The 13,409-nt window shown below is 42.5% G+C and overlaps 1 protein-coding gene across 2 annotated transcripts in view; it reads right to left on the reverse strand.

Annotated features, from left to right (window-relative positions):
• AMOTL1 (angiomotin like 1) overlaps positions 1-13,409 on the reverse strand; it is a 127,167-nt gene that overhangs the window by 51,634 nt on the left and 62,124 nt on the right. For both annotated transcript variants that reach the window (XM_061204038.1, XM_061204039.1), the window contains exon 3: positions 11,441-12,374. In XM_061204038.1, coding sequence (XP_061060021.1) covers positions 11,441-12,374 — 934 coding nt within the window. The remainder of the gene's footprint in view (positions 1-11,440; positions 12,375-13,409) is intronic.

The following is a 13,409-nucleotide window of genomic DNA, read 5'->3' on the forward strand; positions in this document are numbered from 1 at the left end:
TGCCAGGCAGCACATTTCATCACCTTGCTTAATCCTCACACAAACCAAGGCAGGACCACCAACAGGTCCTGCTCCTTTCTCAAGGAACCAAATGAGCCTTGGGACACCCCAGAAAGTGACCTCTTCCCACATGCCACTGAACTGACCAGTTATTTAAATACATCTGAGCAGGGCTGAAAAAGCCTCTTTGCCCCAAGCCCACAGTGATGTATTAGAAACAAGAATCAAGGAGCATTTAAAGAGCCACATCTAAGAGACAAAATAGGGGGTCATACTGGGAAGCCGTGCAGGCTGGTCTTCCATCTTCAGTGACTTGGACCATGCCAGGCATAGCCTGACCCCAGAATCTGCACCCGCTTCTTGCTTCCAAACTTACAACCTTGCCTGAATCACAGACCTGACAACCTACCTTCTCTTGAATTTTTAAATATAATATTATTTAATTTTTTATGCATGTGTGTATTCTTCTCCCTAATTATTAGCATGCATGTTTTTTTGAGGGTAGAAAATCAGGACTTATACTAAGTTGGTACCCAGTACATTTTTGTCAATTGATTTGGCCCCTGAACCCAAGAGCAAGTTAGGAGACCATATATGCTTGATGCACTTTCAAAGACTGACTCAACCTTCAACATTGTTTTATTAAGGAAGAGACCTCTGGTATTTAGATTCGTTCTGGATAATATAGGTAGAATCTCCAATCATGACATTGCCAGTATAATAACATAGCTCCACGTCACTGCCGTTCTCATGTACTGAGCAGTCACAAAATGCAGCTCAAAACTGGAGTGACAAGGTTATTTGGACTGAGGAAACAAAGTCATTGGAGACAGCTAATCAACAGTCCATTTGCTTCTCTCTGCATACAATAAGCCTTCATAAATAAGCTTGTTTAAATGTATGTGTTTACATTATACCTGTACTAAATGTGCCATGAATAGCACTTTACATCCACTGTCATTTCATTCTCACAAGCTTGGGCACTCCCTGCTCTCACACCATATATTATTATTCTATTTTTAAAGTATGCAAACTAAGGCTCAGAGGATCACAAACCAGAGATCTCAGTCTTTATAAAGCAAAACAATGGGCTATGAACTGGGGGTTGGAACCCACATACTTCCACCACACCAGGGCTTTTGCCCCATGTTGGTACAGGAGAGCACTGTTCCTTAATATGGGGTCTCTTTTCCCTGCTTCTGCTTCTTTCTAGCCAAGTAACCATGGGCAAGTTTTTAACTTCTTCGTCACCTTTAAATGGTGATAATAACAGTATCTACCTCAAGAGTTGTTGTGAGAATTAAATGAGATAATGCACAAACAGCACTGCACATAGTGTCTATCATTAGGAAACTACTGATACTTAATAACTGCTAGCCTCTGCTATTATCACACACTGCTAATGGGTGTTAGAAGAAAGGCAAGGGAGAAATGCACCCTTGGGTGTCGCTTCCTCTTCAAACACTATGTGTTGAGAATCCCAGTCCCTAACACTAAAGCTTCAGCAAGGAATAAAACCAAATGCTAGCACCATAGAATCTTCCATTTCTGAACTGTTTTCTTGCAATGCAATGCAGAACAAGAGTATAAAGGTGATGCCTGTACATGTCAGGACACTCTCTCTTGAACACAGATTCTCACTTTCTTCTAGACCTGTGCTGTCCAAAATAGTAGCCACAAACCACATGTGGTTACTGAACACCTGAAATGTGACTCATCTGAACTGAGATGTGCAGGAAGTATAAAAGGCACATCAAAATTTGAGGACAGTACAAAAAATGTAAAACATCTCATTAATAGTTTTTTATGTTGATTACCTGTTGAAATCATAATATTTTGCATATAATGGGTTAACTAAAACATGTATCTAAAAATACATTTTTAAATGGATTAACTAACTGTATGGAGGTTCCTTAAAAAACTACAACTAGAGTTACCATATGATCCAGCAATTCTACTCCTGGGCATATATTTGGAAAAGACACATGCACCCCAATGTTCATAGCAGCACTATTTACAATAGCCAAAATATGGAAGCAACCTAAGTGTCCATTGACAGATGAATGGATAAAGAAGATGTGGTATATAAGCACAATGGAATATTACTCAGCCATAAAAAAGAAAGAAATAATGCCATTTGCAGCAATATGGATGGACCTAGAGATTATCATACTAAGTGAAGTAAGTCAGACAAAGACAAATATCATATGACATCACTTATATCTGGAATCTTAAAAAATGATACAAATGAACTTATTGACAAAACAGAAATAGACTCACAGACATAGAAAACAAACTTACGGTTACCAAAGCAGAAGGCAGGGAGGGATAAACTAGGAGTTTGGAATTAGCAGATACAAACTACTATATATAAAATAGGTAAACAACAAGGTCCTACTGTATAGCACAGGGAACTATATTCAATATCCTGTGATAAACCATAATAGAAAAAAAAATTTTTAAAGAATGTATATGTGTATGTATAACTGAATCACTTTGCTGTACAGCAGAAACTAACACAACACTGTAAATCAACTATACTTCAATCTTTAAAAATGGGTTAACTAAAACATGTTTTTAAATTAATTTCACCTGTTTCTTTTAACTTTTTAAAAATGTGGCTGCAAGAAAAATTTTAATTAGATATGTGACCCAGATTATATTCTTTTTTTTTTAAGGATGTCAATGTCTTTATTTTTTTTTAATTTAGCCATTTTATTTTTTTTTAATTTTTATTGGTGTGTACTTGATTTACAGTGTTGTGTTTGTTTCTGCTGTACAGCAAAGTGAATCAGTTATACACTGATTCTTTTAGATTCTTTTCCCATATAGGTCATTACAGAGTATTGAGGAGAGCTCCCTGTGCTACACAGTAGGTCCTTATTGGTTATCTGTCTTATATATAGTAGTGTGTATGTGTCAATCCCAATCTCCCAATTTATCCCACCCCTCCTTCCCCTCCTCACATCATATTTCTATTGTTCAGCACTGCTCTAGCCCGCATTGCCTGTACACCAAAAGGCCTCATTTTGGAGACAATTCCAGAAATCAGTGAGCAACAGAACAATTCATGCAAACAGACCAGCAGTCCCCACTCTACTGTCCCCAGATCCCCAAGCATCAATGGTGATCAGCAAGCTATATTCAATATATTAAACTATATATTTATCTACAATTAGGCCATCATGCTAATACTTAATAAATATGGCTTGTGTGACTGACAAAAACTGTCCAAAACACAACAGGAAAAGAAACATCAATGGATAAACAGATGAAGGATATGATCAAGTAATTCAAAAGAGAAAATGCAAACAGCTAAATACATTTCCCAAGGCAAACTTCTTAGTAGAGAAGTAAAATCAAAACAACTCTTTTCCATTTATCAACATTAACAATTCAGTTCAATGAATGTTTACTGCGCCTCTAAGCAAAGATTCTTTAAAATTCTCAAGATATGATACATATTAGGATTTCACCTGAGTAAAAAATAATATATAGAAAAATGACTAGAAGGAACTATGACAAAAGGTCAGAATGACTATCTCTAGGTGATGAAATTAGGGATTTTTTTTCACTCTTCATATTTTTCTGTTCTTTATATAATTTCTACAATGAACACGGATGGCTATTCAAAAAAAATTTCACTAAGTAATATATGTTATAGAAAAATTAGAAAATAGAGAAAAATTAGAAAATAAAGATAAGCCAAAAAAAACAGCACTGTTATTCTAATAATCAGAGAAAGTAAACAAAATAAGATAAAAGAATTTTAAAATGAGATGAAATTAACAAAGGGCTTCTTGGCTGTGAAGAGGTTCAAATTTTAAGACTTCTCACTCAATAAAAATACCTCTTATTTACCTAGAGATTTCCAACTTAGAGTATTTTCTTATAATTTTCTAACCCTCAAAGCAACAGTGAACGGAGTATTTAACACTGGTTACGGCTGGATAATGGGACTGCAGGTAATTTCTATTTTCCTTCTTTTTTTTTTAGGGAGTGGAGGAAGTGGGAGTTACCTATATTTCTAGATTTTCTACAATGAACATGTTTCATTTATGTAAGGAAGAAAATCAGTTAGTTTTAGGAAAAATCAGCTCTAACAAGTTGCAGATAAGGAAACTGAGGCTCTGAGAATGTATTCAATTTGCTACAAAGTGAGAGAGCCAGGACTCAAAACCCCTCAAACCTTCTTTTCCCAAACCCACAGCCTTCCCATCTGGATCCCTTTGGTGGTGCAGACACGAGACCCATCAATGTTCAAATTGAGACTAGGGTCTTGGGTAAGCTAATATCAAAATTATTGCTATGCAGGATGCATATGGATAATCCTCTTGTTTGGAGAAGCCACTCATTTAATGCATTGCTGCTGGAACTGTGTTAGATTTCCTGAGAAAGTAACCTGAACTTGACCCTAGCCTTTTGAAATTCCCACACTGCAGAGTTGCTTCTCACAATAAACAGGGCATTTTATTTGGCTCATCCAGCCATAATTCAGCTTAAAAACTGTACAAACTCCTGAGCTTTAATGCTGGTATTCAAAACACATGTTTAGCTGGTGGAATTTAAATAACACTCCCTGGCCTCACTTTTCTTAAGAGCAACGCATAGTTGTTAATCCAATAGCCTTGGGTCTAGCTCACATTTTGATGCCACAGAGCAATTCATTTTCATAACTGTCTAAACTGCAAATCAGCACTTTGGAAACACACTTACTCCAAAAATCCTCCTTCGCCCTCCAGCCGTTTCCAACTCAGAGTAAGACGGGACCATCCAACATTCTTTCTTGTACTACAGCACATTCCAGACCTCACGCCCACCCAGAGTAAGACCTGTTCTTTAGACCGTATCTTTATGCTTGTTCACATTGTAAACTGCATTCTGGCTGCACTGTTGGATCGATGTGGGTTCTTGGGGAGAGGCTTTCTCTCTCTCTTTAATTCGCCCCATGTGCCCCAGGGCTGTGTCCTCTTTGCTCCCTCCCTCCTCCCTGCGCTGTCTTTTGACATGTTCCCAGAGAGCATCAGGAACTTTGACTTTATGCTAAATAAAACCACACCAGGAGGTTTATCTAGGGGAAAAGGTACAGGGCGATTTGGGAGACCAGTCACACTATAGGGTCCCTCCATTAGTGCAGGAAACCGCGAGCCCCTTGCACTGATGGGAAGGATGGTGGTGGTGATGCTGCCTTGTGAAGAAAAGGAGTAAATGTGCTCTGTGGAAGGGGATCCACGGCACCGCTGGCTCTGACGTCATCTTGTAAGAAGATGCTTGTATCAGCCCAGGACAGAAGGGCTGGGTCAAACGCCACCACTCCTTTCTTTTATAGTATCTATCTACACACCAAGAAAAAAATGAATACATTCATAGATGAATAAACTGTCAATAAGCAGTTATCACTCTTCCCTCTGCTTCTGGGAAGCTAGTAAATCAAACCCCATACGCTGAAAGGCAAGATGCAGCCAAGAAAAAGGGCAGAAAAGGTAATGGACAGGCAGAAAGAGAGTGCCTTTCACTGACAGAAGTCATTTTTAGTCTTTTTCTGATACTGCCTGAAACATAAAAAATCATAAAAATCACTAAAAGAGTACTTATCATCTTCCATAACGGAAACATTCTGCTAAACACAGGCTAAAGCAAACAACTCCATATACTGCTGGTATACTGCTTCAAAGTCCCCGACCTCCAAATGAAAGCAAACCAAAGACAGCCGAAGCTCACAACCTACAGCTGTCAGCAAGGTTCAGGGTGCTCCTGAGTCTTCCGAGGTATCTGGAGAGAAAGGGGATCCTGGTCCTCCTGAAAAAAACAGGGGGGGCAGAACACAGGCTGGACATCAGGTGTGACATATAAATCTGATTAGAAATTCACCGGCTAAGTGATGCCAAATAAAACCGGAAATCTTTGGCAGTGGTTGAGTGTTTACACTCATGGGAGAGGCACTGTGGGGCAGAGAGGTCCAGGGCTGCAGCCCGGCTCCCGCACTTCCAATCTGGTGTCCATGACTAAGTTACTTTATCCTCTCTCTCTCAGCCTAAGTTTTTATCAGATCATAAATCCCCATATCATAACATGGGGATATTCAGAGTATCCATCCCTGAGAACTGTTGTGAAGATGGAGGGGGATGACCCACACTGTGCCTGGCAGACAGCAGGCACTCAGAATCCTATGCTACCACTGCCTCTGTTCCATTGTTACCTGAGAAGGGTGGAGATGGAGTTCCAGAAACTGGAAAATCAGAGCAAGTATTAGAGAAAACAGGTTTTAGTTTCTTCTGAAGCCATGAAAATATACGGATCATATGAACACAAAAATACCAAGGGCCAATTTTCAAAATCAAATCAATCTAACTAGTCAAATACACGCTCCCCACCCAAATTAACCAAGCTAATAATTGCAAATGAAAATTAAAAATTAACACAATTTGCCTATTACATTAGCAAAGTTTTTGTAATTATGATGACTAATATTGGTCATAGGGCAGTGAAACAGGCACTATAATGTTTTCATAAAGTTATCTGGTATCAGAAGTCATTAAATATTTAACTAAAATTTACCCAATAATTTCATTTCTAAATAATGATGCCTAAAGAAGTAAACCAAAATATGGAAAATTCGATGTGCATGATGACGGTCTCTATACTATTTATAGAGAAAAAGATGTAAATGATATAATTTATGAAATATTATGCAGCAATAGAAAGGATGGTTATGAAAACAAACATTGTAGAAAAAAACTTGTAATGCAATACTATCTAAAAAGAGCTAGGATACTAAACGGAATATAATCTATGATTACAACATGTGAAAAAATTAATTTGTACAGGAAAAATGTCAACAGTGGTTGTATTAAGGAAGTAGGATACTTTAAATAATTTTTTAGCATCTTTAGTTTCCACTTTTGGAAATATGGACAGATTTCTTTGGAAAACAAACATACATTTGACAAATGTGCTCCAAACTGCTTTGATGAAAATCAGATCATCCACTGGTATTCATTCGTGCATTCACCTCCATTAATGGTACAGACTGCATAAGCCAAGTCACAACTCTTAGATGTGCTCTGTCTCCACAATGTCAGAGTTAATATCAAAATTCTTCCTTTTCTTTATTTTTTTTAAAGCCTAATTCTCCATAGAACAACCTGTCCAATTCTCACCTTGTCCTTATTTATATCCATTTCCACTTTCAGGTTGAAGGAAACGGAAGATGGGGCAGGAACAAAACCAGAGTCTCTATCCATGGCCGCTCATGGTCCCTGGAGGTCCCCACCAGCCACCTCAGTAGGGCCAGGTCGCCCTAGTCCCTCCATCTCCCCAGCCTCACTAGCACGCTCACGAAAAAGGCCAAGGTGTGCAAGTCAAGCACACCTTGACTGGTGGTCTCTCCATGGTGTTCCCCGCAAAAGGAGCCCATAACCCACCACATATCCTATCGTTAGCAGATCAGAGCAGGTGAGAGAATTTGTAAGCTATGGTGACTCAGTAATGAAGGCAAAAGAACTCCAAGTTCTTCCTCATCTTATCTTAAGCTCTATATTTTTGGACCTTTCCACCTCTATGCAAAAAGAACTGAAGTTTCGACAGCCCGATGGGTTGGATCAGAACACTGAACATTCACAACATACTGAGGCCATTTTTGCAGCACGCGGCCCAGACGTGGACCCAGTAATCTCAGTCAGAGGCCTCTCTGACTCAGAGGAGTCTATGATGTATTGACCCGACAGCCTGCAGCTTCCCAAACCATCACTATTAATGACAAACTGATAACCCGTTAAGCATAAGTGAATGTGTCAGTGAAATTAAAAGGAGCCCTGCTCTTCTTGTGGGTCAAAGATAACTTGAACATCACACACTGCTGAACTTCAGATCCAACCCTTGGAGCTCAGGCCACACTGAAGGTGTCTGAAGCAGGGCTGGTGTGGATGCAACTTTGTTTACCCTGTAGACCAAAGGCTGCACTGCTGGAGTCATGCTGGCTAGGCGTGGCCAGGCTCACAAAGGCGCCTTGTAGCTCTGCAGCCCAGCCTCAATGGCCTGTCTGTTACATTTTGATGTGTCATGTGGACCCAGCTGTCAAGCCTGGCAATCAGGTCAACTCCTTCATACATTTCTTCTTCTTTTTAATGTCATAACTTTGAGACAAATGACACCGCCCACCAATAACTGGGTAGCCCTCCAGGAAGAGCTTCCCTCCTCCCCTTACTGTGTCTCCCACTCACAGCACATCTACTGCCAAATGACAAAAAGCAAAATGATCCACTTTATGCATGGCCATTTAACAAAGAATAAAGCCAAGCAGACGGAAGGAGACTTCGTCTGGGGATATTTTCACTTTCTATCAGGCTCTAGAGGCTGACTTAAACAAATGTGAACGATCACAAACCAAACTCTGATATGATTCTGGGATAAACATCATGGATTATTTAACTCCGACAAATCAATGTTCTAAAACCCAGAGATTTGAAGATTTATTTTTCTTCTTCAAACCTGATAGTTTTTAAGTTTAAATTTCTCCCTGGCTTAAGGAACCATAAAAGGGTAAGAATAAGAGCCCTCCCAGGCCCCATCTTGATTCCCCAGTGGGGTCAGACTGTGCCCACTAAGTTCTGCTGCCTGTCAGGGGCCTAAAGGTTGGTATAGTGCTTCACAGCTGCCATCCCCCACCGACTGCAGGGAAATGTGTCAGCAGCGGGGAAGTAAGTGGGAGGACGATCAGCCAGCTCACTCTCTCTGCCAAGGCCGAGTCACTCCCTTTTTGCAAGATGTACAGCCAAAGTATGCCCTGCACACTGCCATTGGGGTGGCATGGGGAAATCTCAGCTCATTTGATTTAGAAACAGATGAATAAAGCCTTTGGTGAGAATGAAGACATATCCATGATAGGAAGTGGCCACTTGTCTTCTCTTCCTATGCTCCATGCTCTCCCTGAGCAGAGCAAGCTCAGAAACATCTAAACGCTGGTGATTCCCAAATGTGTATCTCCAGACCCAGTTTCTCTCCTGAGAGTTTGTTTTCCAATTGCCTTATTTCCAGCTGCCCTATTATTCCTCAACGTCCACAGCTAATCAATCATTAAATGATGTCAATTCTATTTCTCTTAGCATATAAGGCTCCCCTATACCTATGGCCTCAAACCTAGGCCAACCTCACCAAGTCTTATCTGGACAATTGACCAGGTCCCTGAGGCCCTCCTGGCCTCCAGTATCCCCTTCCTCTAATTCATCCTTCGCTGCCATTGAAGTCAGCCTAGTAAACATCAACATAGTATCTACTGAAAAACACTGGTTCTCCTAATTGTTTATGGATAAATTCTGAACTCTTTAGTATGGCACTCAAAGACCTTCACCAACTGGTCTCAACTTCCCTGTCCAAACACATCTTCTGCTACTTTTTACCCCACCAGTGCTCTGCATTATTGCAGCTCATGCCAGACAAAACCTCCAAAGCTTTTTGCCTGAAGAAATGGCATCTCCCCTGCATAGTACCTACTGCTACTTCACCTCTACCCCACAACTCTTATTTATTCTTCAAGACCCAACTCAAATGTCACCTCCTCTGTGAAGCTCTCCCTAAGCCCTACAGCTGTGAGTCACACCACCCTCTCTGGTGCCCTAATGCTCTCTGCATATTTCCATCCTAAAACAGCACACTGCACCACGAGGATCTGTTAAGATGCTGGTTTCCCCCAAGACGATGCTGGAAGGACCCTGAGGGGAGGAACCATATCTTTATCTCTGGACCAAGTACAGGGTTGCACAGAGTACACACTCGGTAAGCGTTGTTGAATCCATCAATCAGATGTAGGAGGAATTAAGGCAATGGAGGAATAAGGTTTTGACAGTCAGGATACTTGAGCCTTGCTCCAAATGCCGCAGAGTCGAGTACTGTGGGAATTTAGTTTCTCATCTGTTGAATATGGGGGTGGGGCTATATGATTTCTATGGTCCCTTTAACTCCTCTGTTCTAGAACTCAGACTACATTTTCCTTTAAAATCTACAATGAAGAAAGACTCTATAAAACCCCATGGTAATAATATGTTCCAGGAGTTTGGACACGCTCCACAAAGCCAGCCAGGAAAATTGCTGCTCTGCCAGGCCGCTGGGCTGAGCTCCCAAGGACGGCCAGCAATGGAGGCTCCTCCCCTAAACTCATAAATCCCCAACTGCCTTCTGTTACATTTGGAGAAAATACCCAATTGCCCTCTTTTCTGTTTCACTCTGCATATTTTGGCCAAAATGCTGCTTATTAAATATTATGCACCAGAAAAAAAACGACGACAAAAACCTAACACGCCTTGAAAATAATGAGTGCTAAAAACATGAATTAAACCACTAGGCTTACTATGGAAAACAGTATGGAGGTTTCTCAAAAAACTAAAAATAGAACTACCATATGAACCAGCAATTCCACTCCTGGGTATATAGCCGAAAAAAAACAAAAACACTAATTTGAAAAGATACACGCACCCCAATGTTCACAGCAGCATTATTTACAATAGCCAAGATATGGAAGCAACACAAGTATCCATCATCTGATCAATGGATAAAGATGTGGCATATATATACAATGGAATATTACTCAGCCATAAAAGAAGAATGAAATAGGGGCTGCCCTGGTGGCACAGTGGTTGGGAATCCGCCTGACAATGCAGGGGACACGGGTTCGAGCCCTGGTGCGGGAAGGTCCCACATGCCGCGGAGCAACTAAGCCCATGTGCCACAACTACTGAGCCTGTGCTCTAGAGCCCGTGAGCCACAACTACTGAGCCCTCGTGCCACAACTACTGAAGCCCGCACGCCTAGAGCCCGTGCTCCACAACAAGAGAGAAGCCACCGCAATGAGAAGCCCGTGCACCGCAACAAAGAGTAGCCCCCGCTCGCCGCAACTAGAGAAAGCCCACGTGCAGCAACAAAGACCCAATACAGTCAAAAATAAATATAAGTAAATAAATAAATAAATTTATTTTAAAAAAAAAAGAATGAAATAATGCCATTTGCAGCAACACGGATGGACCTAGAGATTATCATAATAAGTCAAGTAAGTCAGACACAGAAAGACAAATACTGTCTGTTATCACTTACATGTAGAATCTAAAAAATACAACAAACTAGTGAATACAACAAAAAAGAAGCAGACTCACAGGTATAAAGAACAAACTAGTGGTTACCAGTGAGGAGAGGGAAGGGGGGAGGGACAACGTAGGGGCGGGGGATTAAGAGGTACACACTATTATGTATAAAATAAGCTACAAGGATATATTGTACAACATGGGGAATACAGCCAATATTTTATAATAACTATAAATGAAGTATAACCTTTAAAAATGGTGAATCACTATACTGTACACCTATAACATATAATATACATCAACTATACTTCAATAAAAAAAAATTTTTTTTAATTAAAAAAAAAAAAACTTCTAGGCTTGATAATCACCTCGTTACCCCATACTCTGGGGGTGGCTGGTACCTCAGGACGGCCACTTCTGTCCTCGCAGGCTGGGGAGCAGGGTAAGGCTTGACCATCTCGTGGAGCATCCCCGGGTGCTGGTCACTGTAGAAAAGTCCATGCTCCTGGGTCTTGCCCACCGGGGACATCATTTGCTTGGTCTTGAAGGGGTACTCGGGTGGAGGACCTCGGGGGTCCAGCACTTTAGCTGCAGGCTGGGCTGGGGAGGGCCCCCCGCCCGCCTTGAACCCCTTTCCGGTCCCTGGGCCAGGGAGGTGTTGCTTTGCCCCGTTCCTCTCCAACGACAGCTGCATGATCCGCTCACTGAGAGAGCGGACGTGGCCCTGCTTGAGTTCCTTCAGCGCCTCGTCCTTGTGCGCCTGTCCGCTGTTGGCGCGGTTCACCGTGGGCCTGCCCTCAGTCCGCGCCTTCTGACTGGCGCCCCCGGCCATGTAGTAGCCGTGACCCACGGCCCCCTGCTGCTGCTGCTGCTGCGGTGGCGGCGGCTGCTGCCCCCGGAAGAACTGGGACTGCGCCTTGGCCTCCTCATACGTGGGCAGCTCCTCGGTGTTTTGCTGAGGCTGCGTGGACCGCACCTGTTTCTCCATCACCGTGTTGTCCACCTGGTGTTCCTGACCCTGCGGTTCCTGGCGTGCCGACTGGTAGACCATTTGTGGGTCTTCTTGAGTGAGGTTTTCCGTGGAAGAAAAGTTGTTTGTGGGGTGGGCTGGTCCTGCACTCCCTGTGGCCTGGTGCTGAATGGCCAGCAAGTTCATGTTCTCGGTCGGGGTACCATAGCGCAGTTGCTCCTGGATCAGCCGCTGTAACACTGTTCCAGCTGCCGCATCCTCGGAACCTCTCATTTCCACCTCTGAGATCCTCGGGAAGTTCGGCGGGTGGAAGTTACAAAGAGGATCCTCAACTAGAAGGTAAACATGGGAAAAAGATGTCAGGCTGTTCCACGCAGATATAGGTCTGGACGTACGTGGTGAATAACGAACTTTCTAATGACAGAGGCATTTAAAGATTTCCAATACACCGTCACTCCCATTTACCCTACAGTTTCTCATGGAAGCATCTCTCCAAATCAAAGTGTCTCTACTACTCTCCCTTCCCTTGCCTACTGTTTCCTCCTAGACCTTACTTGGGCCTTCAAGCCCTCCCTTTCCTTTAAGCTCCCCACCGACCCCTTCTCTTCATCATATAAACAGGTCAAGTCTTTTCCGTCTTAAAAAAAAAAGAAAAAGAAAAAAAACAAGCAAAACTCAGAACCAAACAAAAAGAAACCATCTTTTCATGGCTCTACAGAAACCTCTAAGTGCCACCCTGCATCTCTCCTCCCCTTCTAATCGTCCTCAGAAAGCAATGGATACTTGCCATCTCCACTTTCCAAACGCGCCGTCCACTGCCCTCCCTACCGCTCTGATTAGTAATCATTCCCAGGGAGAACTTTCCAGCCTAACCTTTCTGAAGCATTTAGCATGTTGATCACCCACTTCTTGAAATGCTCTCCTCACTCAGCATCCAGGCCACCCCCTCTCATGGTTCGGGATCCTGCTGCTTCTCTGTACACTCCATCTCTGGCTCCCTTTTCTCCACCTGCTCCTTAAATTCTTTCCCACAGCTCTGCCCTGAGCACTCACCCACCCTCACTTCGACAGATTCTCATCTCATCCACCACTCGTCTGAACCTACTGACCCATGGCCCACCCATTTACAACCACCAGCCGATGGCCCACAGGTCTTCCAAACTCAACGTGTCTTCCTCAGCCCATCCAAACAACCCCTGTATCCCTGCCTCGTCTACTCTTTGCCAAGCCAGAAAACTGAGAGTTTTCCAAAATTCCTTCCTCTCCCTTACCCCCAACATCTGGTCAGCGCCTGCCTGTCAATTCTACCTCCGAAATGAAACATCTCTCCCAACTCTCCCCTTTATTCCCCTGCCAGTCTCCAAGTT

This window comes from Eubalaena glacialis, chromosome 10 (genome assembly GCF_028564815.1).
Source record: "Eubalaena glacialis isolate mEubGla1 chromosome 10, mEubGla1.1.hap2.+ XY, whole genome shotgun sequence".
NCBI classification, from domain to species: Eukaryota; Metazoa; Chordata; class Mammalia; order Artiodactyla; family Balaenidae; genus Eubalaena; species Eubalaena glacialis.